The following is a 27,837-nucleotide window of genomic DNA, read 5'->3' on the forward strand; positions in this document are numbered from 1 at the left end:
CTGCTGCATTTTTAAAGAGCCAAAAGGTGCTTTGATTTAGGTGGTGTTTCACCCTGTTCAGCCCTGTGCTGAAGCATGCTTGTGCCTGAGACAAGGGACAGCCCTGCCATTTGGCCTCTAGTCCTGCTTTGCTATGCATGCAGAGAATTAGAGAATTGCCTAAACTTGCCATTTGAACCTGCTTAGGGACAGAGTAGCTTTTCTCCTGAGCGAGGATGGTAGTGACCCATAGTTCTGCCATGGCCCTCCATCATTCTTCCTGCTGCTTTCAATCCGTATCTGAATGAGGTTAAAATGGTTCCTTTGTAAATAGGGGGCTTAGGTTCAAATATCTCCTCTGCCTAGAGAGATTTAAGTCCTTGTTATTCTTCTCCAGGGTGTTCTTAGATCTCTTCTTTCAATCTCTTCCCTGTTGAAGATGTTTCACTCTGTATGGACTAATTAAGTACTCAACGGGCCAGAAGGAGGATGGGTATAAGCAAAACTCACTTGCTGAGTGGTTAGGGCACTCACCAGGGGCAGGAACACACATGAGCTTCAGGCCTTTCTACTATGAATACTTTATAAAAAACATTTAAAATATTAATTGAAATGTGGATTCCAGTCTCTGTTGTTCATGCATTTTACATGAAAAACTCATTAGACAAAAGCATCAGCTGTTCCTGGAGAAGCTACTAGCATGCCAGACCTACTGCTTTGAATTGTCTGCCCAAACTAGTAGGTTACTAAATCATATTCCTTCCCCTCTGCCTGACCCACTGAGTCTTGAATTCTCTGCACTCACTGTGGAGATTTTCAGCAGGGGCTAATGAGCATGTTAACATTGCAATACAGTTTTCAGCAGATCTTCACGAGCAGCTGGCAATGGTCTGGACTGTAAACTCGGTGCCTGGCATTCACAGCAGCTCCAGACACATGATGTCTCCCACAGTCTTGGGATATCTCAGAGATTTCTCATTGAACTCTTCTCAAAGAGCCTTCACAGCTCCTGTTCACAAGGGCAGTGTGCATCACCTGGCTGGCCCACCCGAGACAAAGTCTGAAGCAGCTTTCTGGCTGACAAGCTGGTCAAATTGGGGAGAAGAAACAGTAAAATTTCTTGAGATGCCAAGGAGACAATTAATCTAGTAGCCTTGGCTTTTAGGCTTGATAGCAGCAAATAGAATAGGAATAGCTGAAATCCCCCAGGCAGAAGATGTGACTTGTCTCCCACCTACCAACAGTTTTTCCTGTAAAAACTTCCATGTATTCTTTTTCCTTCAGGTGGATTTTAGAAGAGGCTACTGTTCCCAAATTATATTTTTTTTCTGAGCTTGATCATGTAGACATGATGAGGATAGGAGGCTAACTGCAAATCTAAAGGAAAAACTGAATTTCTGAACCTGGTCAGACTTACCTGTGACATAAGTACAGAGCTTCCCTGTACCACACAGACCTGTGGGCTACAGAGTCTCTGCAGTAGAATTTCAGGCAGCTGCATTACTCCAATTCAAAACCATAATGTAAGGGGTAAGTCTTTGGGGGCGTTGAAGACAAAAGGTCAGATTCCAAATCCCTGCTTAAGCTTAGTTTGAGAAATCATCCTCATTTCTTGAATCTGAACTCTGTTCCTCAGACCTTGCTCTTCAGCTGCAGAATGGCAATTTTAAAAATGTTATTTCTGGGTGTCAGGTATGTAGAGGAGAGAAAGCAGATAAACCTGCATGCTCTTTTAAAGATGGCATGTGATCTACCTATCACTCCTTTTTATCAGAGAAATAAATCAATGACAATGCTGACAGCTTAAAAAAATATATATATTTTTTTCTTTTTCTGTCTGGCCTCTTGGTAACACCTGGTATTCAAACTTCTTGAGCTGAGACAACATTTCCTAGAAAATTGTGTTCCCTCTTTTGAAAGTAAGTAGTGTTTTTCTCCTCCTCCCTGAGAAGAGGGGATGTCATTAAGCAGACTTGATGAGGAAGGAAGGAAAAGATCCTTGAACCCAGCTCTTCTGCTGGTATCAGTCAGGGATGCTAGGTCAGAAATCACCAATAGTGGAAGATCTGGCCCTTTAGGTACCCAGAGGAATGCAGAGATGTGTATGCATTTTAATGACAGTATTTGTTATGTGTGGATCTGTACTTTACAAATCTTTTGCAAAGCAGTGTTTAGTAGATGGAAAACTAGCTCTTAAAAGCATCTTGTATGCCAGCCACAGCTTTCAGAGGAGCATGCAGTGAAAATATTAATAAACGTATAGCTTTTGGATTTGAATAATTTTCACTTCAATTCACTGACTGATGAGGTGGCTTACATTCAATAGTTCCCTGCTCAGGGAGTGATAGTTACCAAAGATCCTTATTAGCACTTGACAGGGTCATTTAAATATCATGCATTCTTTGTTGCCTAATTATGAATATTGACAAAGCTGGAAGCAGTCTACACACAATCAAAACAATGGCGGCAGAGGTGACCGCATGGTTGTTTACCATTACCATCTACTTGTGTGTTGTTCTCCTTGCCTTGCCCAATCAAAGCCGGTTGGCTCCAAAATTGCTATTGATTTGTTGTTTTTAAAGGGCAAAGGAAAGAGTTCTTGCACAAAATTAAATCAGAAAATGTTAAGCTTACTATCCTTTCATCAAGGTTTTGTTTTCACTTTTGCTGTGCTTTCTTTCATTTTTGCACATTCACAGTGAAAAAAAAATGTTTTTTTTTGTTCTTTTTTTTTTTTCTTTCTTCTTCTTTTTTTTAACATTTTCTCTTTGTTTTGCAAGGTGCTTTGTGATGTTCTTCATTGGTTGTGTCTAGTCCTTTGGACAGTGTTTTCTTTCTTTTCCTGTACTCACAAATGACTTCCTTCTGATTGTACTAATTGTACAGAATCCACTTGCTGCTTTTTTTTTTTTTTTTTTTTTTTTTTCTGTAACACGGGTGCTTTGATGATGTCACATCCATCCATATGCTTCACTTTTAATTCAGTGCAGGCATCTTGGGGAATATCTGTGGGGGCGTGAAGAGGGGGTTCTTTAAAAGGGTTGACTCATGGGAATGTGACATTTGTGTGCCACAGCTTTAGTAGCTAAATATACTCTGGGATTGTTGTTTCTGAGCTACCTCACATTTCTTGCCAAGATGAAAATGTGTAGAGCAACCCATAGAGTGGGAATTATGCGTTGCCATCCCACTGGCATTTTCATTTTGGCCATTAAGGAATCTGCCCCTCTGCATTGCAAACAAAAAATCAGCTCTGATTGGGCAAACTGCACCCTCTTTCCTCTTCTCCATCTCCTCCAACAACCAAAAAAAAAAAAAAAAAAAAAAAACAACCAAACAAAAAAACATGTTCTAGAGTATGTTTATGTTTTGTTTCCTTTCTTGCTGTGTTTTAGTCTTAATTTAATTGTGTGTTTCTCACCTTTGTCAAAAGAGTTTTCCTAACCTTGCAGTCTAACCTCCCGTTCTGCTGCCATTGTACTGAGCCTCCCTCCTGCCCTCAGCAGTCGTGAAGCTCCTCATGTGGAGCACTCCAAGGCTTTACCCTGTACACCCCAGTAGTGACCTAGTGCTGTGTCTCTGTAGTTGTTCTACTAACGAAGGGAAAGTAGATAATATAGTACTTACTGCTAGCGGAGAGACCTTCATGAAGAAAACAAAGTAATTTTCTTCAGGAGGATCTGGCCTTGCTCCCTTATTACCCTCCTGGCCCTTCTCTGCTGTCTCCTGTCCCTTCTGCCTCCTTCTAGAAATGCCTCATGTTTTTCTAGTCCTGGGTTTGTTAACACAATGTAGCCAACTGCTTAGTTTTATTATTCACTCCCTAAATGTATGGAGCTTACCTTTCAATCACAGTGCTGATAAACTGGTTGTAGAGATTTGGCTTATGATTTCTTTCCACAGCTTCTTTTCTGATGCATTCAGGTGGACATGGTTTAGCTGGGCATTGACTGCTTAAAGTGTAGTGTTACTCTGAACAGGCTTAATGTTTGTAATCTTACTTGTCTCAACACTCATTAAGTGACGATTATGAAGTGGTGTCTCCCTTTCTTAACAAAACTTTTGTCAATAGCCACATGCCAATTTCAAAGAAACTGTCTGGAAGTGGGACGTGCTGCACACAGTTTATATGGTTAAGACCTGCTGGTGTATTTAGATGTCAAGAATGCTCCTGTGGATTTGTCATGCTTTAGAGTCTATTATTTTACATATAACTGTTAACAACTGCAGCCCTTTGGGTGGTACAGACCTAGGTGTCATTAGCAGTAGTGAACAATTTGGAGAGGTCTCTGTTACTGGGGAGCCCAAGGGCTGTTAATTTCAAAATCTGACTCCATAAGATGTTTCTTATTGTACACAAGCGGCAGTGTTACTAATTTTTACTGTGATTATCACTACTTAAAAGACTTGCTAAGTGCTGACAATGCTTGTCTCTGGAGAGTCTGCAAATGTTACAGCAGATTCTGCTCCAGGGAGAAAGAATTTTATGAAATTTCAGGTATAGTTATAACAAAGAACACAAAGTGCTGATTTAACAAGATACTTTCCACGTAGACATGAAGAAATCTGTGGCAAAGCAAAGCTTCGGACTCTTTTGGCATAAATTAAGCAGCTAGTCTTAATCATGGGAAGGCTGAGTTTTCACCAGGAAGTACATTTGCAGTTTGTTTTTACACAGAACGTTGTATTCTGATATGTGCAAGGCTCTAAAAGATTCAAAACATGTTTTATCAGAGGAAGCAGGGAGAAGTCATTATTATCTTACTGGCATTTGGTAATAATTCAGAAGAGGATTTAAAGTGGCACAGAATTTGTCATGGCTGTCTTTGGAGTCAGTGTTTGCAGGTCTGAAGGGAAGGGTTTGGATTTTCAAGGTGAAGCAAATTCCCTGTATTTGATCTGTATCATAGTTCTGGCAAAGTCGGAAGGAATTGACTGCTTCCTAAAAAAGTGTTAGGCTAATCAGAGGAGAGTCTGCATCATAGTCAGCATTGACTAGATGTGGCTCAGGAAGCACTGTAAATTCAGAGCATATGGGCCTGGAGGAAGCTATTACAAACATTGCTATTCTTTTCCCTGTCTCAAACCACTGTCCACACAAACATAAAACAGATTGCAAGTACTTTGCCATTCACTAACACTTTTGAGTGCTGAGGAAGCAATGAAGACAGAATCAGACCTGATCCTTCACTTTCTGTACATTTAAATCTTCTACCCACAGTCCAGTAAAAGAGTGGTGTAAGAAAGGGAGTCGTGAATTTGTCCTGACTGTCTATGGTTTGGAAGCATTTAGCTGAGACTTGAAGTGAGAGGTTTGATTACTTGGAGCTATAATGCTTCACAAAGGGATTTCATGTATACAAGACTTAAATGGATCTAGCCCATTTAAGTTTTTATAGATTCACATCTAGATTAAAACCTAATTACTTTTCCCATTAGAATTTAAACAGAGACTGGTTGGATGAGTGCATGCTAAACCGAGCCCTATAGATTTTATTTGTTAAATGTTCTTAGGTAAATTAGCACCTGTAAACATCCCTGTTTTGTGAGGACACCTTATTTATGTTTGTCACATATACTAGTTGCTTAGGTGGAATATTAAAATATTTAAAAACAAAATAAAACAAACAAACAAACAAACATATTGGTTTAGAATACCTCTAAAAAGCAACTTGTCCAGAAACTGATAGTCTCAGAGACTAATCACAGCATACCAAACACCTTCTGTAGGATGCCATTTTAGCTCTGTACCAAATCAATGCCAGAAGACCATTGATAACAGTTAAATGAGACCAAATTTCTCAGAAGAGCTTCTATTAGCCAGATATCTATATCATAAGACCAGGCTAATAACTTGCAAACATGCCAGGAGGTTGATAACCTCACCCTGCTGGAGCTGCAGGTACTCTGTGACACAGACAAGAACACTGTGCAGTCAAGATTAAGGGAGCACACCAGACCTGTCCATCCAGAGGAGTGACACTGATCCTTCCTCTGTTCTGTCTTGTATGTACAAGATCTGTTCCCAGAGCTGGTGACAGCTAATCATCCCAGATTGCATCCCTGAGTTCAAACACTGGGAGGAGAAAACTAGGAGTTAATAAATAAATAGGAGTTGTATGTGAAATTGACAAAAGAAGAATGCTGGAAGGAACATTCCTGGCAACAGATTTTCTTCAAACTTGCTTTCTTTATGGTTTTTAAGTTTCTATGAGAACAAGAGTAAAGTGACAGTGAGGACAGTAAGCATGCAGAAAAGACAAGAAACCAAGTCCATGGGCAGTGCCGCATCCTTAAACCCATTTTAGCTTAAAAGGGGGGATTGTGATAGGAATACAGGGCAGTGGTTTAGTGTGTCTTCTCTGTGGCTAGACTTCATTTTGAACCTTACATTAGAAAAAAATCTAGCTCATTTAGTCACAGATTTTCTGTAGGATCTTTTTGAAAGTGTAAGGAGAGGAACACTTTTCTCTGTGTTTCATATGGTAAAGGATGATCAATGTAAGGGAATGGGTATATTCCAACACACAAACCATGCCTAAAGAAATAACTATACTTCATCACTAGATCTAGCTTGCATTTTTCAGAAATCAAAATGTTTCCATGCTTCACTAGCAGTATGGATTTCAGATTTAACTAGCCAAAGTGGAAATATGAGTAGCCAGCTTTGAACCAAGGGTCAAGTGACATATCATTTATTTAGTATTAAAAAAAAAAAAAAAAAAAAAAAAAAAATAAAAGAAAAGAAAGAAAGGAAAAAAAAAAAAAAAACACATTTTTGTTAATATGATAATAAAAGAGGTTGTGTTGATGTGCAAGTCCTGGTTATGAAAACCAACAATGGAGCTTTCCTTTGTAAATATGCCCCCATACATCAGAATTCTCCAAATAAAGGAAGGGTGACGTTTAAAATAGAGCTCATCAAATGTTAAATGTGGCTGCAGGAAAACAGCAGGTGTCCTTGACCTGTAATTGTCCACCTGCCTAGATTTAAAGTCAGGTTATCCATTTACAGGCTGCAATGAGCAGCAGAAGCATGTCTTACCAAAACTGAAAAACTGTCATTGCCCCAGGACCTTGATCTACTTTTTCAATAAAAGAGGCCATGTCTAATTTGTCAAGGCAGCTGCTCAGAGTTCAGGGCATTAGAGCTATTGTGTGATGGACGAGATTCCCAGCTGTGTTCATCCACAGTCACCCGGTGAGGACAGCCTGGTGGAGAAACACAGGCTGTCTCATGCTCTTGTTTGACCCTTGTAGTGCTGACATATTTATCAGGGGCTGAGAATTCACTGTAGGCTACGCTGGCCCTACAGGGCCACTACTCTTTGTGTAAGCTGCGAGGAATAATTGGTGTTCAAGATGCTAAATAACACCACGTTTCATTCTGGGGATGTATATGTTGAGTACAGGGAGGCATTGTGCAATGCAAACATGCTGAATGGGCAGGAAAGAACTTAGCCCTTTAAGTAAGACATTTCTGAAACGGTTTCAAAATGTGAAGGGATTTAACAGCAGAAAATCTTACAGCCAGAAGAGACTTAAAGTGCCTTTTGGTGTTAAATCAGTGCCAGTGTATAATTAAAATGTCAATATGCTGTTAAAGATATTTGAATAATTCATTTTTCTTACATAGGATGTGCATAGTTTCAATAATTGTATTAATTAATAGGTAAGATGTCCTGTAGTAAATTTTCAACAACCTAAGCATTGACAGTCCTGGTTCAGAGCACTTTCAATATAATGTATGGACTGTGAACTGTCATGTAATCACATGACTGTACAAAACACCACATAATTTCTTCTCATATAGATAACCTTTCAGTGAACAGTATCTATATCTCTTTCCATGGATAGGATACTGACTGACTGTGTTCCTTTTTTGTTTATTTTTCTTTAAGACTGTCAAAAAGCAAGCATATTTTTTAACATCAAAATGGGCTGGTGTGTACTGTTTACAGAATGTTGTTAATTAAAAAAGACTGGAGAGGTTGTAATTTAGATTTTGCCATGTTAATCATATTTAACATTAAATACGGATAACAAATGTTGTCACATTTGGAAAGTAGTCTTTTCTATGAATATCCTTAGTTTAGCCAGGTGTTTAGATGAGTGCTACTTTGAGCTACTTAGCAATTTAGCGAGACACCATAGTCTCTGGTCTCCAGTTACCATCTGTATGACTTTTTCTAGATTTTAATCATGTGTTCCAAGATTTTTGTGCCAGTAGCTAAGAAAGAGGAGAGAGAAAAAATATGTTGTTATTCTCTTCTTACCAAAAAAAAATAATAAATAAAATAAAATAAAATAAAATAAAATAAAATAAAATAAAATAAAATAAAATAAAATAAAAATAGTCTTACAGGCATTTTATTGAGAAGTTTTTAAGGGGATAGAGCAAATTTACCATTATATCAAAAATGTGCATCCTGACATATCTGTTTGGAAAAAAATAGCTCCACTGGCCAAGTTCTAAGCTATTGAAAAACCTCGGTCTGTTCATACCCAGAAGAGACTTGTCACCATTTGGCAGCTAAATACACAGACAACTCCGTGTACACTGAGCATTGGTGGTATGATTGATAAGCACTTTAGCTATCCAGCTGATAGCCTGACAGCTCTCACTGCCCCAGCAGATCAGAGTAAGTCAAAATCTCTGCTGAAGTAAATTTTAACAGCTGCATTGATATTGGAAGAGCTTAGGGCAGTTTATAGAGAAGTTGCTCAGGGAGCATTAAGGGGCATCTCTGGCACAGCTGTACAATACAGCAAACATTTGGAAATGGCCAGCAGCACATTTATCATCAACTTCATGTTGACCAAGAAGAATACCTGTAATGCTCTGAAAGAGTGAGTCCCAGTGGATAGCCTCCAGACCAGTCCCAGCCTTCCATGCCTACCAAAATGTGTAGCCCCAGATATTAAACTGTAGTCCTTCCAGCAACAACCAAAGATTTCCATTTTCTGTGAAATAAAATCTCAGATGAAGGTGCATCTTCATAACATTGTCAGAACTGGGCATAAATGAGGCAGTTCTTTCATATGCCCAACAAGGATTTTAATTTTTTTAATTGAAAAATAACACCAGCTGCATGCAGTCAATAATATTCCATCTTGTTCATGCTCCATCCCATCTTACCCACAATTGTGATAGAAAATAATAGAGCAGCTGTTAAAAAAAAATAAAAGGGAAGGGGGGGAGAGAGAAGGGAAAGGGGAGGAGGACCAGACTCATTTTTAAAGCCTTACAAGGCTACTGTTATTCAGTATCATGTTCTTACAGAAAGAAACAGCTTTTTTTTTTTTTTTTTTCTTTTTTTTTTGAGAGAGAGAGAAAGAGAGAGAGAGAGCGAGCCCAAAAGATCTGCAATTGCTAAAACAAACAATACCAACTCAGACACTAAATGGAAGACTGCATAGAAACACCTCCTGAATGGCAGTACACCAAAGCCTTCAGCAAGATAACTCCAAGTCTTTTGAGAAGAATATATTTTCCAATTGTTTTCAATTGGAAAATTCAGAAAACTTTACTGAGTTCCTGTTTGCAAACATAGTTGTAATCCTGAAAAAAAAAAAAAAAAAAAATCTAGAACAGTCATTCATGTTGGTAAATACAATGGATTTGTTTCACAAGAAGCTATGGAAAAAAAAAGAGCAAGGCACCTGTCTACCTCTGTTTATAAAGTTAAACTCAGTCTAGCTAGCTGATGAGGGTAAACGAGGTGTAAGTCATAAAGCTATGTAAAAACTGCATAGCATTTTTTGTTGTCATTGTTTTAAGAAGCTAGCAGAAGTGGTCTTGTCATTTGGTGCAGAAAAGGCAGTTGGTAGTTGCTTTGAGCCTGTGGTCAGCACGGGAGAAATCTAATTTCTGCCATCAGCATACAGTTTCCAACAAACAGTTCAACCATTCTCCGTATGTGTTCGCAGCTGAGTGACTCCCATCAGATCTTCTCAGAGAAGGGCACAGAGCAGGGGTGCCCTCTGTCCCTTCCTCTGTGTGCATTCCCTACTGAGCCTCTTGCATTCACCACAGAGCCTGCCCAGACAGAGGTTTGGGCAATCTCAGCTTATAATAAAGAACATAAAGAGTGCTGCTCTTTTTTTTTTTCTTTCTTTTTTTTTTTTTTTTTTTCAGATAACATTCTGCTTTATCTCTGCAAAACACTAGTCTCTATTCAGCATCTTAAAGAGGTCTTACAGTCCTGCAGCACTTTATATGCTTTTAGTCTAAATATGACCAGGCTACAGGCAATGCCCCAAGGCACTCACCCAGTAAGACAAAGTAATTTGCTATACCCAGTGATCCCTGGGGGTATTTATGTAGCTTGGTGTGCAGTTCTCACACACTGAACCAAATTAGTATTATCAGCAGGTACTTTCAGACACCCAGCATGCAGACCTGAAAAGACAATACGGTTTATCTGTGCTTGCTCATGGCAAGACAACTCGATAACATCACATATGCTTCCCTGAAAGGTTTGGACTCACCTACACTGTGTTTAGAAAGGAGGAAAGAGAAAATGTATCACAGAGATTGTGATAAAACTTGTTATAGTCCCAGTGCCAGGGAAAAAAAAAAAAAAAAGAGAGAGAGAGAGATGCTAACTTCTCACATGGAAATTTGTGTATCTGTAGATCAGTAAACATATCTTGAAAACTGGCCTACAGATAATGAGAAAAGCCAGTCGGTTCATTGTTCTAGCACTTACCTTCATGTTGATTAATTAGTTGTGCAAGCACCCCTGGTTTGCTTGCAGCAGTGGGAAATACTGACCTAAAAAAGATCAAGAGCAGAAAATGAACAAATGCTACTGTAAATCCATAAAATTTAAAAAAAAAAAAAAAAGGATTTGAAACAGTAGCAGAAGCAAGTGGAGCGTTGAGGAAGTTGTTGTAATGCAGACACACTGATGATGATGTTCCACAAAGCAAATATGCCTGGCCTGTGGCTGGGTGGCCAGAGGTCGCCTGGATGGGCTGTGAGTGTGTTGTAGAGGAAGCTGGTTTGGCAAGATTGCTGCTGGCCCCAGGGCAACGACCTGAGAGTGAGGTCAGACACCTACTTGTCATACCACGCACCCTAAAATGAAGTTACAGAAGTCACTTTAGCAGATTGGCCACCATAATTAGTGAACATGTTAAAAAATTCACAAATATGAAGCGTCAGTGAAGTTACAGCTTTAAAGCATAGATGTGCATGCGGTTTCTGCAAGATGGGGAGATGGTAAAAATAAATAAATAAATAAATAGATAAATAAATAGATAAATAAATAAGGTTTTAAAAGTCAAGTAAAAAAAAAAATGCAGAGAAATTGGATAGACAAAAGGAAAAATACATGAAAGAAGCCAGCACTGGAGATAGAAAATGAAGTGAGAGATGATAGCAGCAGCAGGATGAGAAGACCAGTAGGGAAATGCTGTCTTTTGCCTCAGGATGTAACTGGAGTAACCCTGCTTGCTTTACTGGAGGGATTGCAGATCTGAACGAATATAACTGAGAGGAAACAAGGCTTCTAATACTTATATTGGAAGAGTAGTGAGATACAGAGAAAGAACTAGAGGTAAAATCTGTCTTGCTTACTGTTGTGGCCAGTGTTTCAAACTCACTCCAGTTTCCCAGTTGCCTAATGTATTCAGTGACAGATGAGACTATGGGATTACAATACAGAGGGAAAACATATACCAAACACCCGCCATATATAATTTTTTATAATATTTTTGGTCTACAGACCCAACCCTGTAAATATTTCTAGTGGTCGTTTACCGACGACAGGGAGCATGTTTTAATTCATAAGTCCGGGTCTTGAAGAAAATACCTGCATGAGTGTAGAGAAAATGAAGAATTAATCCACAGTGTTGCTTTCTGTCAGAAAATACACTTTTTAGGCATATGAGTGATGGAAGAGGTTTCATATTCACTCTTTAGAAGAGGAGGCCTAACATGGGGTCCAGCTATGCTCCTAACCAGCAACCCAGCTGTGGACAGGAGGACTATCTCTAGGAAGTACAGTCAGTATGCATCAGTAAACATAGATGGCTTGGTCACCTAGCTGTTCAACTTCAATAATCATTTCCAAAGACCTCAAGGAATAGAATATATAGGGCACAGTCTTATTTAAATGTCTTGGATGTTTAATAGATGGCTCCTATGTTAGTTCAGCTGCAATGTGTTTAGTCATCTGCTTAAAACCATCATTTCCATTTTCTGTGTATTTAAAGAAGATCAGACTTGATGAGGAAACAATTTTTGTTTCTAGGTCGTATAAAGTGTTTGAAATTTAACCCCAATTCTTCAGTAAGGCTACTTTGAGTTTCAGCCTGCTAAGCAAAGCTGCTCTTGTTGACATTCAGAAAACTTCACTTCTCCCTGTTGTGCAGAAAGGCCATAGTTCAAAACAGGCTGTAAGAAAGGAAAAGGAAAGCCACAGAATTTCTCAGTGACAGCTTCTCTTTCCTTGACACTGTACATAAAAACTGCTTCCAGAAAGGCACTGGGTTGCCTAGAATACATAATGCCCACACCAGAAAAAAAAAAAAAAAAAAAAAAAAAAAAAAAAAAAAAAGCCATTTGTTCTGCACTGTCAGAAGAGCTCCATGCAGTGAAATGGGAACTGTGAAGATGAGAGATTCACTTTGCAGGCTATGACAACTTCTCTGGAGCCCTGGAATCATGCATATTCAGCCAAACATATGTAAATCTGGTTTAACCCAGCTGTGAAAGATCCCCTGAAGTAAACTAATAAAGAGCAGCTGGGTATGTTTAAGCTCATCCCAGGCATAGTAGAAAGGTCCCAGAATGTGCACTGAGCTTCTTTTACGTCATTAGAGGAAATACAGCAGACTTTAAAGGAAATTTGTGTTTTTAAGATGCAAAACAGTATAAAGCTTGCCTCTACTGAGACAGGCTACAAAAGAATTAATTTTCCTTGACATTTGGGTTTTATACATCTTGTCTCAACTATTGCAAATGCCTAGTTTACTGTTTTAAGGGGCCTTCTATTTCTGCTTATTCCCCATCACACTGGCATCAAAAAAAAAAAAAAAAAAAATTGTTGCTGACTGGGAAAGGGTGAGAGGTGAAGGAAAATACTGAAATCAGGAAAGTTCAAAGTGATCAGTCACTCCATGTTGTCTGCCAGTGGGAGAAAGGTTCTCAAGTGCTTTCTAGTGCAAGAGTTGGCCTTCAGCAAAGCCACTGCAGCAAATAAAATTGGACTGGCTTTCTGGACTGTGGTGAATCTCATTGCATTGTAGATCCAGGAGGCTGTGTACCTCAAAGCTCCTCTCATACCTGACAACTTAATAAATTGGCTTATTAACAGAGTTACTGCATATAAGTAATGCAACTTAAAATATTCTAAGCGCTTGCTGCTCTGGTCATTTTCCAGTCTGGCAGCCCTTCATTTCAGTGGGGGTGGAAGATATCTGGGCATTAATTTGCTAGTTCAGAGTTTGTAATTTCCATCTATATTAATCCCTTTCAGAAAAGGCCTGCTCCCTTCTAATTTGTCAAAATTCACATATATGTCAATCGTATAGGTTTTGTATGGCTGCTGTGACATGCAGAGAAATTGGATTGCAGGCTCATAAAAACAGATAATTGAAAACTTGTTTGAAAATGGTACTTCAAGACTCACATGTTACCTCATAAGGACTTGGTGGAGTCATTTCTTTAACCTTTCTTGCATAACTTACATATCATAAGAAATGCAGGAATTAATATTCAGCATCTTCCCATTAAGAGCAGATCTATGTGTTGATCTCACCTCTTCTAGGAAGTTGCAACCATCGTTTTTCTATGGAGAGTTGTGTCGAGATATTCATCAGATGGGAGAAGTAACAGAATTTGGACCACTTGAAAGAAGTAAAACCACCCTTAAGGGTCAATAGATGAACCTGTCCTGGAGGTATTACTTCTGAAATTGGTCTGACTATGGGCCAAAACACCTTGACAGAGGACTCTGTGTCTGATCTGATTGCTTAGATCCTTCTCAGGCTTGTTACATGTTAGTTCAGACATGTTATGTGTCAATTTTCTTTTCAAAGTTCTGATGTACATTTTCTCTTTGTACCTCTGAGGATCCTTGTGCCTCTTGCAACTGAAGGCTTTTTCTTTACTAAACTCATTCTTCTCTTCAAGCACATGCATCCTCTTTTTGTTTGCTAAATATCTGAGCTAGCTTTGGCTACTGGCTTTAAGAGCCATGAGGAGGCATTGGAGTCATAAGGAGATGGATTGCTCTTTTCAGCAGTCATGCAAAACTTCAAAACTTATGGTTACAGACCTTTACAAATCAACAATACAGCTTTACAGGGGGAGGGCTGTACTTACCTTTAAGTAAGAGGTTACTTACCTTTGTCAACAAAGCAGTTCCAATACAGTGGCTAACATCAAATCATTTGGATTATAATGTGGTTGGTTTATTCTGAAACTTTGAAATTATTTCTCCAAGAAAAACAATAAGATGAGATCTCAGAAATGCATGGTAAACTCTGGTCATTCCTGAACCTGCTGTCACTTTAATTTTGCTGTCCAGACTTTTTTTTTTTTTTTTTTTTTTTTTTTTTAATTCCTATGTCTGGTTAAAAAAAAAAAAAAAGGAAGAAGAAAGCTTGTTAATACCTGCAGAGATTTTCCAGGCTGAAATAGTCTTTTAGCAGCATGAGACTGCCTGTAAACACAGTTCTAACACCTGGAGACACATGTTGAAAACCTTTTCAGTGGCATTTAAAAAAGATGTTCTGAAGCCTGTAAAAACCTCCATTCATAATGAGCCTATACCAGCATTCTTGCAAGTCTAAGCAGAGGGAGACATACATCAGACAGAAAAGCCTGCACAGAAGAAAGAAATTAACTGCCAGGTTTTCTCCTTAAATAACAACAATAACGAAACCATTGTGCCTTTGTGGAACAATGACTTGCTCTGTGGAAAGTCTCAAGTGATTTTGTAGGTGTTGGAGATGGAAGTGGGTTGATTTCCATTTAGAGAGGTAAAGTTTAAGACAACAAAGACACCCACTCCCTGACTGCTGTTAATGTGTGGTCTAGGCTTAAATATTACCTTATTCCTTGGTAGTTATTCCCCCACTTCCCTGCCAAAACATCATTCTTCATTTCCCACCTCTGTTTTTCAGTTTCATGTGTGCCACCATTTTGGGTTATTACTTTACCATCTGTCACAGGCAATATTGGAAAACTAGACAACAAAAGCTCCCTGCAGTGATGCTCACAGAGTGTTCTTGATGCACATGGCATGTGGTCACCTCATTGTCCAGCATGCACCTCTCAGGGCCATAAATCATATCTGGAACAGAGGTGTCTTTGTATCCGCACCACAGCTAGCTGTAGTACTCAAACAGAAACGCATTATTTTTGATGACAGGTAATGAGGTTATTCACACACAGGAACTTGTAGTTACGGGACCAGATATTGCTCTCTGCCCTGCTCCTGTTATTCCCACTGACTTTAGCTTGGTCATAAAAGCAGACCGCATCCGGCCCCTTGTATCACTAAAGCAGCCTCACATTAAGCTAGTCAAACTAGGAAGTAGGATTGTTTGTTTTTGTTCATCAAGCAGTTGTGGGTGTTATTAGCTGGAATTTCCGTTTGTGAAGCACAGACAGAAACAGATTTAGAGGAAAAGTGATTGTGGGACTCATCTTGAGGTTTTGCCATCTCTATCCCTGATCACAGATGAAAGAAAGAAAATCAGCCTTCATCAGAAAAGACTTCTGTTTGTGCTGCACATGCTAAAGGGATACAGCTCTTTTGCTAGACCTCTGGACTTGCAGTCTCCTTTCTGCAGATGCCTCTGAATTGCTCTTCTCCTGAGACAGACACATTCATTCAAAACAGATACAAGGAAGCTAGTGCTCCAAGAGTAGTAAGAATCCTTGTGGACCCACTGCATTTATACTACTACCCAGTCCACCTTTACCTAAGGAACTGTTTTGGTTCTTTATTTTGTCGTACTTCCACCATTTAATTTCATAACATAGATTACATACTTATGAAAGTTTGCACCTCCTTCCACAGAAAGAAAACCATTTACCACAGCTTAACAAGGGTTCCTTGGACTTCCCATTGTCTAAATAGGGAACCCTGTGGAGGACAATCTACTTCAGGTCTCTTTCCAAACAGATCATTGATCAATACTTCTCAAGTGCGGCTTTTCAGCAGGTGTTAGATCACTTTTATTTGCTTGTGACAAAATGAGTCAAAATGTATCATACTTAATGTTTCTCCATAAAAAGTAAATCATTTATCCTGTCAAGGAAGGAAGTTTAGCTAGTTTAATATAATTTATTCTTGGCAAATTTGCTTCAGTTTATATGTATATAATGACTGTATTATCCTTAGAATGATTATAACATTGGTAGTTCAATCATTCGTTCTACTGTCATTCCCATTCTAAAAATTGGACTGTCAGGTCTGTCGTCTGCTAGGTTCTCCTTTTGGCCCATCCCAAAGACAGGTAAAATGGTTGCCCTTTTCCAGAGCTCCTGCTACTCATAGTTCCTTCAGCATCATCCAAGAACCTGCACAGAGTCTAGAGACTGCTTTGGCCAATTCCATTACACAATTTGAAAACATACACATGATCTGAATTTTTGTATCTCTTTTCTCTGTTCTGGTCAGCACCACATTGCCTGAATTTGTTACATTTCTGATCAGAGACCAGAGTGTGGATTCTTGCTTAAAAGTGAAGCAGGAAAAATTGTAAATGCTTCAATCTCTGTATCTTTCATTATTTGTCCTCCTTATTCAAACTTACCATACTGGCATTCATTATTCCTATTCTGTTATATTCATGCCGTATATTCTTTAGGATGTTGAACTCTGTTCCTTTGTTTACATGATCCTGATTCTGCCCTCAGAATTTGGTGGGTTTGTTTGTTTGTTTTTCTTTTTCTTTTTCTTTCTGTTAGAATTAGAACAACCAGAACATGCAGAGAATAGTGTCATCAGGGTTTCCATGTGGTAACACTTTCAGCACTGTGCACATCTTGTTGTACTGCTTTTTAACAGGTGTTCAGGTGAAGCCTTAACCCTTAAATACTTTTGTTAGCTGATGAGAAGAAGCCCCATCTCTTTCCTACTTCCTATCTACTGTTCCATATATCTAGGTCATTACATCACATCTGATCTTTTCTCTCTTATTTTCACCAAGAGGCATTCAAAAAGTTTGTTTCTCACTTTTTCCAGAACTTTAGAAAAATTATTTCTATTATTGTCATAAAATGTATGTCTCCTTGCTTTTTCCCCAGCTACCTTTTGGGGAACAAGTTAGATCAATATTCTAGTCATATGATTTATGCAAGCACTAACTCATTTCAGAACTGGAACACTTTGGATGTTCGGAAACATTTTTCTTAGTGTCCTCTTAACCAACCAGTCAGCCATATCTTATCTATAAGCTCTGCTGGAAGAAGTAGTGACTTATATATCAGGTCTTCTCTTTCATTAGATGAGCAAGAAGAGGTGATTTTTTGTGTTCCAGATTATACAACACATTACAGTATACTGTATATTCTCAGAAAAATTAATGTTGATGTTAGATGATACAAACAAAAGGACATGGGGTGAAATTACAGAAAGCTAGTGGAGCAGGAAGGATCAGGTTGTCTGTAAGAATCACAATAGCCATGGAAAGTGGAGAATATCAGGTCACTGGCCTGGCCCTTTTAGAAGACAGAAATAATAGTACATCACGCATATGAAGGCTCTGCACTCATAAGCCCAGTTGTGATTCACAAGGAACAGAGTTTGTCTTCAGTGGAAGACTTCAGGGAGACAGATAAGTGCAGCATGTTTGTGGCATTACATGTAAAGCCTGATCCTTGAGGTTGCAAATATTTAACCTCATCTATGTCTTTGAAGCTGTTTGAGTTTTACTGCTATTTTACCACCAGAACTTTCCCAAATATAGTGTTAGTACAGGTAATTCTGTTAATAGAGTAGCTGGTTTCTATCTACGATGATATGTCTTCAGGTGCTACAGAAAACAAACAAGAGTATGGATAAATACTTCCAAACTAATAAATGAAATAAACAGTGCATTTTCATATCTGGAAAGAATGTACTGCAAACAAGAAAGTGCTAGAGAGAATATTTTAAAAGTGCAAGGTAATAGTATTTTGTACAGATATTTTTTTATTATTAAATATATGATGAAACTAATATAACAGTATTTATATCTATCATATTTTACAGTCTGTTCCCATAGTATTTTATGCAGCCAGCTTAGTCAATTTTCCAGTACACAGTGTCAAGAATGTCAGATAACATACAGTTATCAGACTTTTCAGTAACAGATATTTCCTCAAAGCTGGTGGTTGAAATATTTTGTCTGACTTACAAAAATGTAGACCCTATGTTTTTTCAACTATTTTCTTCATTTATTTTAATCCTTTCAATAATGTGTGCTAATGAATGATGCCAAACTGAGCCTTGTGAACAGTTCTTTAAGAACCACAGGATGTGTAAAACCACACACAATGAAGTATATAAAGTGGCACAAACACTGTTTGCTTTCAGACTGGCACATTCTGGGCCCATCACTGGGATCACACACTTGCCTATTCATCCCATTCTGTGAAGGCAGTTGCTACTGATGCTAGGGGCTTGAGATGTTGATTGACAACTGCAGTAGCCTATTTCATATTAGATTTCTCTCCCCGTGGTCTTGATAGCAGGATGCTGAACATTCCTCATACTTATTCATTACTTAATTGTATCTGTTTCATAATCATTAATGCAGGTCAAATCTTGCCAATCCTAATCATTTTATTTAGGTTAAAATTGTTGGGATTACTTACATAAGACACTTGGATGTGATCCATCATAAAAACTAAATTACCTCATTGACCTGAGATTGTGTCCAGAGAAGATCCACCTGCCTAGGGCAAAGCCACTAAAGTTAAATATCTTTTCACTCTAGTCTAGGAAACCTAACAAACTTCAGGAAGGTTTGAGCTCAGGAGGAACTATCTAAAATCAGAACTGTTCTAAGGCCCTCATAAATCTCTGCTCATAAAACACCTGCAGTGCGACCTGCAGCATTTCAGCTATTCTTTTCTTGAGTACACATGGTCACTCAGTTTGAAATGTGTGGTAATTTTGTAACGTGAGTTGTAATGAGTCCATATCCATTGGTAATGTAAAACCGATGGCAAGATTTCATGCTGCTTTTGTATGCAGGGATGCAGGTTTCTGTTTTACAGCTGTCAGTCATAGAATAGCCTGAAGCAGAAGGCTGAGTGAGGAGAGCAGCCTCACGTAGCCATCAGGAAGTGCCAGGCATGGAGCACCCATCCATCTATCATTGTTATACCAGGCTCCACGCAGAGCAAGTAAGCTTCCCCAGAGCAAACTGGTTTATCTGCTGCAACGCCTTACTGGAAAGAGGTATAACATGTGAGAGAAATCTCTGTCCCAGTGATTAGTTAGTTTCTTTTTTCCTCACATGTGGGGAAAAGCTTCTCATACCTTGTGTCACCTGGGTTCAAGTCCTTCTACAGAACCAGACAGGGAAAGCTGAAGACAAGGCTTCTGTTTTCTGCCTCTGTGCCACAACTGCAAATGACAGTTAAAGTGCTAGAAATGCATAAACTAGGAAAAGTCTAGTCTGAGCAACCTGGTCTAGTGGGAGGCGTCCCTGCCCATGGCGGGGGTTGGGGGGTGGAATTAGATGATCTTTAAGGTCCGTTCCAACCCAAACCAGTCTGTAATTCTGTGAAAAGTCCTGTCCCTTCCTCTCGGGTTATGCATGGCTTCTGCTTCCAGACACAGACAGGCTTAACGATTGTAGATGCTTAGGTAGGCATTGAGCTGGGATTTTGAGTCTTTTTTGTGAAAAAAAAAACACAAGACTTCAGCACTCAAAGGAGCATTTCTCTGAGAAGTTTTTCAATGGAAGGTGTCCCTGAAATCAGGCATTTTAAGCTGAAGTTTTCCTTAATATCTTGCCTAGCAATGCATTTCTTGATAGACATTAACACTTCCATGACCATCCTTTCCACCCGTTCAAGACTTCCCACTTTTGATTTTCCAGCTAATGACCACAGGCAGTTTTACAAGTGTGAAAAAATTTGGTCTGAAAATTATGACAGTACTAGCAAGTAAATATTGGCAGGTGTAGGGTTCATAGAAGACTGTCACCTTTGCAGTGAAGTGGAGTTCCTATTGGTGATGCTGTGGCCACCAGATCATGCTTCTGATCTACATACAGCAGTCTTGTGTGTGAATTTAAAGGCTAGGCACTACCACCTTCTGTTAGGTGTTCTTGACAAAGAGTAGAAAAGTCTACCTAATAAAAGCTTCTGGGCTTTGAAAGAGGGTTCTGTGAAACATTTGATTTGAAGATTGTTTTTACTTAGACATTGTTTCCTGAGGTCTTCTTTCCTCCCCCTACTTGTGAAGACATTTATATGAATGCAGACTCTTAAGTTTCCTAAGGGATCATGTGCCCTTGCTCCTTATTCTCCTCATGAAATCACAACCCTCTGTTTGTCACAGCATGGTAATTTCCATGGCAAACAGCTGTGATGTCACCAGCAGAAGCTTATGATTTCAAGAGCTGTTTTGCTTTTAAAGTTCCTATCTTGTAAGCAAATATCCCTTGTCCAACTAAACACTGTAATTAAATGGGGACAGAAAATACATGCTGTGGAAGCAATACTGTATCTACCCAGAACACTTATCAAAGGTTTCTGTGAGATAATGGCAACTTTTCAGTACTCTTTTAACACAGTTTGCTGAGGAGTATTTTGCATTTGGTTCTAATTCTGGGCCACAGGTACCTTGTCTGCCAAATACACAAATAGACATTATTCTAAAGGAGAAGGTGATTTATGACATGAAAGTTTTGTATCTTCACAAGGTCCCAGGAGAGCGTTGGAGGTACTTTTCTTCCTGTCTTGCTGTCTCTCCTGTAATAAGGATGTGGCTTATATTTCCTTAGAGCATGTGGAGCTTTTAATGCCCTGGCATTTGGATGCTCTCTGGAGAAAGAGGTGGGAGAGACGTTCCTTCAGCTCCTTGTCAGGCAGTGGCTGTGCCTTGTTAAGCATTAAGAACAAAAACAGAAATGAAAAAAAAAAAAAATAGAGCCTCTGTGCTTGTGTTTCATTAGTGCTGTTGGCTTGATGCCCAACTATGTCAGGAAAAAGTTCCTTTCTTTAGAAATTCAGAGTATTGATTAATGCTGTGTGAGGGACTTCAGACTGAGGAGACACACTCTGCCAAAGATGCCCTCTCTGACAGGGAGTGTTTGGAGGGCCAAGTAAGATTTGACACTAATCTCAGACCACAGCACAGAGCCACCAAATGAGGCCCTCAAAGTCAGAGCTTTCAGCTGAAAAAGGATAAGCTTCACTGCAGAGGTCAGCCTATTCATGTGTCCAGAACAAGAGAGAGCTTTAAAAATTGGAAGAGCAAGGACAATCCTCTGCAAGGCTCAGTACATTTCCACACTGTGCTCTGTCTTTCATGGTTATTTAAGCATCCTCCTGAAGCTCAGGCATGTGACAGTGACTTTTAAAACACATGACAAAGATAACAGAATGACAAGCCTTAAACAACATGGGATGCACTTCTCTGATATTTGCAGAGCTTCTCTCTCCTCTCTTCCTTTTACAGGATTTTCAGTCTGAACAATATACAGTAATAAAAATAAGATGTCATTAGCTGAGGAGAGATGGGATAGAGGGAGGGGAGGAATGAGCAGTATGTCAGACGAAGAAAAGTAATAGCTCTGACCTCTCAAAGTCAGTGTGAATTTGCCCAGGGCATGGATTTCAAACTGATTTTAACTGCCCTGCAAGTGAATTCTCTCTCCCTCCATGAACTTCATAGTGTTCAGCTCCAGATCTGAAAGCTGTACTGAGAGCACAAGGCTGTGCATGTAAGATGTAGCTGGCAAGGACAGTATGCCTCTAAATTTGGGCAAGCTGATCAAAAATCACCTTGAAGTACACAAACAAACCTCCCAAGGAGTACCTTTGAATGAAGTAGTTAATGATAAGTGGCTTTTCCCTATCCTTGGTTTACCTAACTATTGTATGCTGTTTATTTCAGGAGTGATTCGGGAGAGTTACCTGAAGGGTCACGATCAGCTGGTGCCAGTTACCCTGCTGGCCATTGCAGTAATTCTTGCTTTTGTCATGGGGGCCGTCTTTTCGGGAATCATAGTGTACTGCATCTGCGACCACCGCCGCAGAGATGTGGCTGTTGTGCAGAGGAAGGAGAAGGAGCTGACCCACTCCCGCCGCGGCTCCATGAGCAGCGTTACCAAGCTCAGCGGCCTCTTCGGAGATGCTCAGTCCAAGGAGCCAAAGCCTGAAGCTATCCTCACGCCCCTGATGCACAATGGCAAGCTGGCGACCCCAGGCAGCACTGCCAAGATGCTAATCAAGGCCGACCAGCACCACCTGGACTTAGCTGCCCTGCCAACCCCTGAGTCTACCCCAACCCTGCAACAGAAGAGGAAGCCGAGCCGTGGCAGCAGGGAATGGGAAAGAAACCAGAACCTCATCAATGCCTGCACAAAAGATATCCCTCCAATGGCCTCTCCCGTGATCCCAACTGACCTGCCGCTCAGGGCTTCTCCTAGCCACATCCCTAGCGTTGTGGTCCTGCCCATTTCCCAGCAAGGCTACCAGCATGAGTACGTCGACCAGCCAAAAATGAGCGATGGGGCTCAGATGTCTGTGGAGGACCAGAATGCTACCCTTGAGTACAAAACCATCAAGGATCACCTCAGCAGCAAAAGCCCCAGCCACGGGGTTAACCTGGTGGAGAGTCTCGACAGCATGCCGCCAAAGGTGCCCCAGCGGGAAGCCTCCCTTGGGCCCCCAAGCACCTCGCTGTCCCAGAGTGGCCTGAGCAAGCGGCTGGAAATGCATTCCTCTGCCTACAGCGTGGACTACAAGAGGAACTACCCAACAAACTCGCTCACAAGAAGTCACCAGGCGTCAACTCTCAAAAGAAACAACACCAACTCCTCTAACTCGTCCCACCTCTCCCGAAATCAGAGCTTCGGCAGGGGTGACAACCCACCGCCCGCTCCGCAGCGAGTAGACTCCATACAGGTCCACGCCGCGCAGGCACAGGCCGTGACTGTATCTCGACAGCCGAGTCTCACCGCGTACAACTCTCTGACGAGGTCGGGGCTGAAACGCACGCCCTCGCTAAAGCCAGACGTACCTCCCAAACCTTCTTTTGCTCCACTCTCCACATCCATGAAGCCCAATGATGCATGTACATAATCACAGTGGGGTGGGGGGTAGAACAGCAATTAAGCAGAGGTTGCCCTTGAAAGCCAGTGTTCTGCAACTGCTCCTCTGAGAAGATGGTTGTTGCAAGCTGAGGATGTGTTGATTCTGCTCTCTGGGAAAAGTGGAATATTTTTTTAACCCGAGCCATATGACCCATGGTCGAAGGTTTGCGACTGCAGGACTCACCCCCACAGCCCTCTGGTTCTTTGTTCAAAAGACTAACTCTCCATCACAAACATTGAGCCAAAAGCACACAGGTGAAAGATGACCGTGACATTTCACCCTCCCAACTGCACAGTGCATTCCTGAACTGGGAAAGAGTGCTCTGAAAAGCAAAACCCATAATTACAAAAACAAAAGGAAAAAAAAATATTAAAAAAAAATAAAAAAAAAAAATAAAAAAGAATGCATTGATAAAGCTAACTCTGACTTAACAATGGCAGAAGTTTACTAAGTGCAGGTACTGTGAAATGCCCACCAGTGTTACAGCCATTTGGTTACAGCAGTTAAATGCCATGCTGGGCAAACTATGTCATAGATTTCTGCTACCCTTCTCTTTTAATGAATAACATGTGACTGTTAACGAAAGTAACTCCTCTTATTTATTGTTCAACTTTCATTTTTCCTAAGGAAATGACTTCTGCATATCATCCTGTGAGCAGCTCTTCAGAGAAGTACCTTGAAAGTTATACCTATTTAACGTGAAACCTATTAACTGGAGTAATTAAAACTCTTTTATTTTTCCAATAAATCCACTGAGTTAAATAAGTTGGAGCTGGAATTCTGAACTTTGTGCCTGGACTGTCTGATTAGCTGAAAAAAAAAACAAAACAAAACAAAACAAAACAAAAAACGGGGATATCTATTTAAGTCTCTCAGCTAATTAGCCGGCTGGGCCTCTGACCTAAGACAGCAACAAACAAATACCACAAGTTCATAACTTCTAACGCAACTGCAAGAGAAACTCTTAAAAGCCGCACATTTGTGCACCATTGCTATCAACATGGCTTTGTCAGTAGCTAATACTTTCTGTGAAGGCACCAGCTTGTGATGTGCCATCTCATTTCACCTTGCATGTGAGACGGCAAACAAAATCCTCAAACAGTGTGAACTAGTTAATACGCCGGCTGTTACCATGCATAAATTATGGTCTTATCACACGGGTTTTTCGTGGGAATATATCTGTGAATAGCCTGTTTTCTTCCACATGTAAATTTGTGCCTTACACCCTCAGTTGTGTATAATTGTGAGCTGTAGTATGTAAAACCTTTTTCTTTTTCTCCTTGGAGTAATGCAAATATTTATTGGTCCTTCCTCCTCTAAGCCCTCTCAAGAATCAGAGCAAAGACATTCGAAGAAGAATGTAGTGGCTGTTGGCACAACCTCATGTCCCTCAAGATACCAGGCCAGTGCCGAACCCTCTGGGTCAATCCCACTTTCAGCTGTGCCAAGTCCTCTCCCAAAACCACCCTCCAGCTGTGCTGCCCCAAAGGCACCGTGCCGCCCTTCCCTGCCTCCCGCGCCCCGTCTACAGTGATCGTTCTCCCTGGGCAGCAGAGAAGCCACAAACAACCTTGTCCCCTGGGGCTGGCGTGTTGCCTGGCTGGGGACAGGCACCAGCGAGTGGTGCCAAGCCCCGCAGCACACCCAGCCACACGTCCCGCAGCACGCAGGGCACACGGAGCTAGGACAGGCAGGCAGGCTCCTGCTGCAGCTACCTGCTGCTCCAGAAGGATGCTGCATATACTCCTCTGGGGAAAAAAAATGTATTTTTTTTTCTTTGTTTCTTTTGTGTGACTGTGCATGTAGCTAGTGTGGGAGTGTGCGCGCACACAGGTGTGTGCGTGTGTGTGTGCGCGCAGGTGTGTAAGTTCCTTTCCAGTCTTTCAGTTTATGCAAAAATGTAGATGTGTTTTTAATCTGTTACAATAACTGTGTCAACATACTGTAGACAAACGATGGGGATCGCTTCTAAGCTTTTTATATATATATATATATCTACTGAACAGTATGTTTGAGTAAGGTGGTTGTTTCTGTTTCAATTTGTTTTTTAAAATTTTATACTTCCATTTGTTTTTCAGGGTTTTGGTTTTGTTTCTGAATGACTGAAAAGACAGATTTTAAGTCCATTAGCTTATAGATGGTATATATAAAGTCTGGATGGTCTAGACCAAAGTGTGTAACAAGGGTGCTTGCATGTTCTTTCATTTCATCATGGCTTCTTTTATGAAATAATTTTGTTCACCCTTAGTGAACTATGCAGACTGGAGTAGATAGATCTGTATCCAAAGCAATGGTGTTGTTTTAATAAAAACAAACAAACAAACAAACAACAACAACAACAACAACAAAACTTTGAAAACTGTAGGTAGCAAGGTCATTTTTGAAGAGAACCCACTCACAACTCTCTCACCAAGCTCCAAACCCCCTGAGTACCAAATGCACAGGCCCCATGGCTATGACTCAGCAAAGCGTCCTGTCAAAATGCAGAAGTGAATAATCACAGCAGCAGCTTGTACAGCAGCCTGCCTTTGTAATATACATCTTGTCCGCTACCAGCTTGACCTTGAAATTCTCATTTGGTACTCAGCGGGTCTTCTCTGCTTGTCCTTCCCCGTCACCGGTTCCCTTCCACCCCTTGTTTTGAGGGGTTCATAAACCTATGTGTGCCTTTGCTTTCCACCCTTGCTATACACTGGTAGATGCAACAAATTCAGACTCTCATTTGTTGTAAAGTTGTAGAGTATCGTGATGTCACCAGTTTCCCTACATTTCCACATCCCCCTAACATCTGATTCACAACTTAATGTATGTTGTAAAAAAAAATTAAAAAAAAAGAAAAGAAAAAAAAGAAAAAGGAAAAAAAAAAGAAAAGAAAAGAGAGAGAGAGAAAACAAGAAAGATAAAGAAAGAAATGAGAAGATAATGGGAAATAAAAGCTCTTGATTACATATGGTAATAAAACCAGACTGTTCTACTTTATTTCTTGTGTCCCAATTCTTTGGTTCCTGTGAGGATTCATCTTTTTCCTTCAAAAATAAATAAATAAATAAATTCAATGTTGATCATTTAGGCCAGGTTAGAGAAATAAATTTGTTGTTTTCTGTCTCTTGAAGATGAACTTGACTTTAGAATAAGGCGATGGTAATTAAAAATTGAATCACACATTTGCTCTCCCTCTATTCATATTCTACATTTTCTTTTTATGAGCTTGTTCATCATCAAATATTTATGGCAGACTTGATAGTTTAAGAGATCAAGGATGGGATTTAAGCACACGTGGTCCACCAAAATAGATCATCATACAGATATGACTTCATTTCCAGGTTTTGCACATTAATAATGGGGGAGCCTGTGTTTTCTTTTAGCAGGCATAAATCTATTGTGCTTTATAGGCCTGATCTAGAGGATGTTGCCTGAGACTTTAATTCTGCAAGAAAATGGTAGTAAACAGATAAATAACGAAAGCATATACAATGTCCCTCATCCTGACAGTGATTAAAACGTACCAACATCCTCCGCATGGATTTTGTGTAAGTGCGGACAACATACTCACAGCCTCTCCCCTGAAGCTGAGCACTCATCTGCTTTAGTAACTGGACTTAGTAGTTTTGTTTTGTCACACAGCTTTGTGTTACCTGCTAGAAACTTGGCAGAGCGTGTCATTTTCAGTCTACAGCTGGTCCCCTGTGAAGATACACTGTCCAGCTTGTTCTGAAACCTTTCATACAAGCTGCATCTAGGGAAGCTACGCAAAGGTAGAGATACCTCTATATTAACATTAATATTAGTATTCCTCTATAAATAACTGCAGGCTGCTGCTTCATTGCTCCTTCTTGTTTGTTTTTCTAAGTTAAATAACCCCTGGTCTTGCTGAAGGTGCCCCTCAGCTGTGTGCTGTGCTGCCAGATGGCCTTAGTCATTCCCATGGATCAGGCTTGGCCTGGGGAGAGGCACCAGGATCGCCTCTGGCAGCAGCACCAGCTGACTCTCTAACAAGGCTCATCCTGCTGTTGCCAGTGAGAGGAAAGTCATGTTAAAGCATGGGCACGAGGGAGGGAGTGAGGGAAGGGGATGCCCTAATGCAAGAGCCCTATAGGCTCTGCAACTGTTCTGCCTGTGTGCCACAGACTTCTTCCCAAATGGGGGTGTTAAACCTTAAAGCAATTTTCCTTCTCAGTGTTTCCCCAGGGCCCATGCACATAGTCACCAGGAGAGCTCTGTCTCACCATATGGCTGTGCAGATAGGACCAACTAAAGGACACAGGGTGTGTCAGATCCCATTGCCCTGGTGGGACATGGGCATGCGAAGCAGCAGGATGCTGGCAAGGACAGGTTGCTCCACTGAGCACCCACAGCTCACCCAAGAGAGGCAGTGCCCTCAGCATTTCAGTTCAGATGATCGAGTAGGGTGGCTTTTGACAGGGGAGAAGACCTCTAAGCTATCTGTATGGTGAGATCCATCCCCTGAAGGAAGCACTGGTGCCACTCCATGGAAATCAGTGGGTTTGGCCTGAACAAAGAAGATACACATGAGAAGCAGGGTTGATGATCTGAGCAGTTTGACTGAGTTAATG

General features: G+C 40.4%; 1 protein-coding gene across 5 annotated transcripts in view; it reads left to right on the top strand.

The window, feature by feature from the left end:
• SEMA6A (semaphorin 6A) overlaps nt 1-24,084 on the top strand; it is a 115,427-nt gene extending 91,343 nt beyond the window's left edge. For all 5 annotated transcript variants that reach the window (XM_032206106.1, XM_032206109.1, XM_032206110.1 and 2 more), the window contains one exon: nt 22,062-24,084. In XM_032206106.1, the coding sequence (XP_032061997.1) occupies nt 22,062-23,251 (1,190 nt within the window). In that variant the 3' untranslated portion in view covers nt 23,252-24,084. The remainder of the gene's footprint in view (nt 1-22,061) is intronic.
• Nucleotides 24,085-27,837: the final 3,753 nt, after the last annotated feature.

Source organism: Aythya fuligula, chromosome Z (genome assembly GCF_009819795.1).
Source record: "Aythya fuligula isolate bAytFul2 chromosome Z, bAytFul2.pri, whole genome shotgun sequence".
Lineage (NCBI taxonomy): Eukaryota > Metazoa > Chordata > Aves > Anseriformes > Anatidae > Aythya > Aythya fuligula.